We start from the raw sequence: 4,374 nt of genomic DNA, 5'->3' as shown, positions 1-4,374 counted from the left end.
CTGTTTAATTCCAGAGGTGCTCGAGTTGGTCTGACAGGTTGCCTGCTATGCAAACAACACCATAAAGCCTTTAGGGTGGATGGGAGACTCATTTATTCTTGAGCTTCTGTGTTTGTTTTATATATACATGCAAGAATAGCAACAAAAATGAAAAAAGCAATCCATTTAATCTAAAAAACAAAACCAACCAGGATCACAAGTTATGAGATTAAAGTTTAAAATAGAATACATTTAAAATACTAAAAAAAATGGACCATTTAGAATTACCAAAAGCTATTAAAAGCATGTACATCTTAAGATTTGTATTTTTTTTTTAATGCCAGTTTATTGTGAGAGGAAGGCTTTTCTACCACTGTGTATTCAAACATAATCAGATGTAGTGCCTCTACCGTCAACTTACTAAAGTAAATACAGTAGTTTTGTGGCAGATTTTCTAAAACATGCTAAAAGTTTTGGATCCAGAGATTGTAATAAAAATATCTAAATGTGTATATAAAACCCTCACTCCAATGCATCCCACACCTTATGTGCAATAAAGTGAGGTTGCACTGCAGTACAGTCTACAAACGCTACCTTTAACAGTTCCAGTGGGCCAGAATTAGTTCTACCATGTCAGCAAAACACAGCAGGCAGAGGCACTTTAGCCAAGAGTTAACTACATGTGTGTGAGTGTTAGAGAGGAGCTATAGGCTTACAAAGGGGAACTAGTGAGAACAAGTTTTTCTTCTACTAGGAGTTTAAAAGGCCAGACGTGACCATTTGCACGCTCAATGCACATAGTTGGAACTACTTCTTTAAGTGCAGTCACCTCGAAAACACGGTTGGTACCTGCGACAGTTGACTGTGGTTGGAAAGTGAAAAAGTAACAAGCTAGCAAGTCAAGACCAATCCAACCGTGAGCCCTGTAGGCAGCAGCAGCTGTAATCCCTCCCCGGAGCAGAGAGAGAGCACAGGGAGTCTGGGCTGCTAAATGCTCCAGCCTCAGAGGGACGATGGTGGAGGGCTGGTAAAGATGGCGGCACTCTCCGAGGATGGGAGGTACGGATTAAATTGTGGCCAACAGAGCGCAGACAGAGTCACCGTACTACACGTCAAATTGACCGAGACGGCGGTGAGAGCAATAGAGAGCTATCAGAACTGCACGGTGAGTGAAACGACCCGTTTATTTCGGTTAAAATCAGCCCGTCGCTGTCGAGCTGACACGGCTCGTCTCTGCTAGGAAGCCCGACCTGCCACGCACAGCTAAAGCTACAAAGTTAGCTAAGCTGTTGACAGAGCGACTTTCTGCTGGGGTTTTTTTTCGTTAAATTAGTCGTGTGCGAATAAATTAACCAAGCGCAGATGATACATGAGGCTTTGAGCGAAAGTTCTGGCCAGGTTTTACGAACTGACAAGTGTTATTTAACTTATAAAACCTGTTGGTTAAGTTAGACACTCTGATTAGCCGCTGCTAGCTTGAGCCCACTGTGCTGTGCTGTGCTGTGCTGGCCAACCAAGTCCATTTTTTTTTTCTAGCCAAACTAAACGTTACTTACCAAATTAGGAAAGTAGTCATTTCATATCGACGAATACATCCGTCACCAGACTTAATTTCACGAGTTGAGAGTTTTAACATTTAAGCTTAGTTTAACTTACATGAATTTTAATTAGGCTGTATTTATGACAGGGTGGAAAATGTTCAGATAAATGACGGATAATACAACTTCATTACAAGTTAGTGAGGTTTGAAGCGGCTCGCTGACTAGTCTGTTCACCATATGGGTACAAGTTTTTGGTTAGCTGGAAAACCTAACATCATAACCTGGCAGGGATTTAAAGCTCCTAGCCAGGATCACTGCTTTGTAGCTATTGAGCTTAATTATAACATGTTGCAGTCAGCCTAGCATCCACACTGGCCTCAGTGATGTACAAAATACATGAGCCAATACTTTAAGGGTACAAATATTTTATTACTGCTTGTTTGCCAAATTGCTTTTTCTTTTTTTGTGTGTGTGTTGCACATTTACATTAATTTGCATGAGAAGCGTAAACTAGCAGTTACTCACAGCTATAGTAAAATACACATATGCAGTCTGACATTTTGTGCAAAATACAATGTGTACTTTATAGGTACTACTCTGCCAAATGTACTGTATTTCACCCAAGAGCTTGACACCAGAGCTTTTGAAACAAGAGTTTGCTATAGGGCACTGCATACCTGTGCAGATTAAATATAACTTGGTAATCTTAGACTGCACAAATAGTGTAATCTTGTTGAGGGGAACACAGGTGATCTAATCTGGGGAAACCTGTGCAGTCTTTAGTTGCGGAGGCCTGACGCCAAGTTACCTGACCTTAACTCTGCCAACAACAACGCAGTTACATAACACACCGACTGGGCCTAGGTCCCCACTATGGGCCGATGTACTGTAGCTTAGCATGGGTGCTGCAGTGTTCAGAGGTCTCAGAGATTGCTTTTTATGGCACATAGTGTCTCTGTACGCTGCACACACCTCTGCATGTTTCGCAGTCGGCCCATGCAGTTTGACTAAATTGCCGAAAGTGTTCGAAACGTGGACATAAAGCACAATTTTAAGTGGTTATTTACCTAGTTTCTGACAACTGGCAGACTGCGTTATCACTAAGTTGAAGGAATTCTTTTGTGACAGCCCATGCTACAACCTTATTGGATGTGGTAATGTTGGTCTGTTCACTGCACTGAACGACAGTCTGCCATCTCTTGCTGACTGAGCAGCCAAAACTGCCTGCTTTTTGTTTCTCTCTCCCTCTCAGTAATGTGTGTTGTAGCTGAACCAGTCATCGAACTATGGAAGCTGGCTATCTTTGTCTTTCTGTGGTGATGTGAAATGTGATCAGAACTGTGTGTGTGTGAGTGGGGGAGGGAGTCTGTGGCTTGGAGTAGCTTAGCTTTAACAACCATGACATATTTCTTTTAGTCTGATTAAAAGTATACATTTTGTTTTTGAATATCTGCGTGTCTGTCAGGCATAACTTAGAAAGCGTGTTTAGCAATGTAGAAAAGTTGTCAAAAAACAAAACATTCCACTCAAACCAGTTGATGCAACATTTTAGAAGTCTAGCCAACTGGTTCTTCTGTGTTCTTAAGCTGTGTGAAGATGCTGGGAGTCCCGTGCTTTCCTATCCTAACCTCCTGCATACTGCTCCAGAGCAGCCACTGCATATTTGTGGCTGTCATCTCCATTTCAAGTAGACACCAACGCAAGCCTACACAAAACAAAGACGCTTTAGAAATATCCTGCTCAAATATCTGCCGTATTTGAGTGCTGTCCAAGTTCCACTGTTCATGTTAATGCAAATAATTTTACCTGCCACTTAAAAAGAAGATGCAGGTACAATTGATTCATATAATTTCTCAATAGATTCTGACATTCACATGCAACACATGTCAGATTATCAACTGGAGAGAAAAAAATAAGGGGAAAAAGAGCAGCAACTATTTTCAAAAAGCATTTGATAAGGTCATTTTTTTTAGTAAATAATGCTGAATGTTCCCAGGTTCAGGTGTCTGTTTGTTTCATGTGATTGCTGTAAATTCAGCATGTTTTACATTTTCAGACAAAACTAGCAACCTGACATTGTTTTCACCTTTTTTAAAGTTTTGACGTCCATTTTATGCTATTTTCTGATATTTTGTAGAGCACACTATCGGTTAATGCTGTTTAAAAATGCACAGTCACATGTAAAACAAGAAAGATTGCTGGGCTTTCTGCCGTGCAGATTCTTTGGTTTTTGTTTTTTGCATAATGAATACAGTTTCGGCTTAGTTATTTTCACTCGCGCAGGTAGAGACATGTACATGTGAGACATCAGCTAGCTGTCAGCTGCAATCTAACCACCGTGTTTAAGTGCAACTTTTCACATAACATGCTAGGTAAGTGTTTCAGCAGTCATCATTTATCTGCGTTCGTTCTGAGGTATGCTTATATAATAGAACCCTAAGGCTTTTCAGTTTCTAAAATCACATGTTTTGAGTACAAAAATGTCAGTTAAATAGTTTATTGTATCTTGCAGGTTCTGGACATTTGTTTTATTTGACTTTGTGTAGCAGGCCTATGTTACCCACCCATCTGGTATTACTCCCAAAATGATCCTTAAAATGCCCATGCAGCTGATCAGGAGTTAAAGTGTGTTGTTTCCTTTCTTTTACAGAATGTACCTTCTTTGCTGCCAACAATACAATTTAAGGGACTCCAAGGGGTAAGTACCTTTTTTCCCCAAATATGTCAAATATGTGATCACATCCCATATTGTGAACACCTAATGTAGAGTAAATACGAGTTCTTTTTTCAGGCTGTTAGTGGCCACTTTAAATTTGCATAAGCTAATGACCCATTATGTTTTTGATACCATGTG

The 4,374-nt window shown here is 40.3% G+C and overlaps 1 protein-coding gene across 1 annotated transcript in view; it reads left to right on the top strand.

The window, feature by feature from the left end:
* Positions 1-691: 691 nt before the first annotated feature.
* Positions 692-4,374, top strand: part of ell2 (elongation factor for RNA polymerase II 2) — a 19,193-nt gene continuing 15,510 nt past the window's right edge. Inside the window, exons 1-2 of the mRNA XM_008280521.1 lie at positions 692-1,144; positions 4,171-4,218. Coding sequence (XP_008278743.1) covers positions 971-1,144; positions 4,171-4,218 — 222 coding nt within the window. The 5' untranslated portion in view covers positions 692-970. The remainder of the gene's footprint in view (positions 1,145-4,170; positions 4,219-4,374) is intronic.

The sequence above is a fragment of the Stegastes partitus genome, unplaced genomic scaffold, assembly GCF_000690725.1.
Source record: "Stegastes partitus isolate 25-593 unplaced genomic scaffold, Stegastes_partitus-1.0.2 Scaffold197, whole genome shotgun sequence".
Lineage (NCBI taxonomy): Eukaryota > Metazoa > Chordata > Actinopteri > Pomacentridae > Stegastes > Stegastes partitus.
This window is presented reverse-complemented; position numbering and strand designations above follow the sequence as displayed.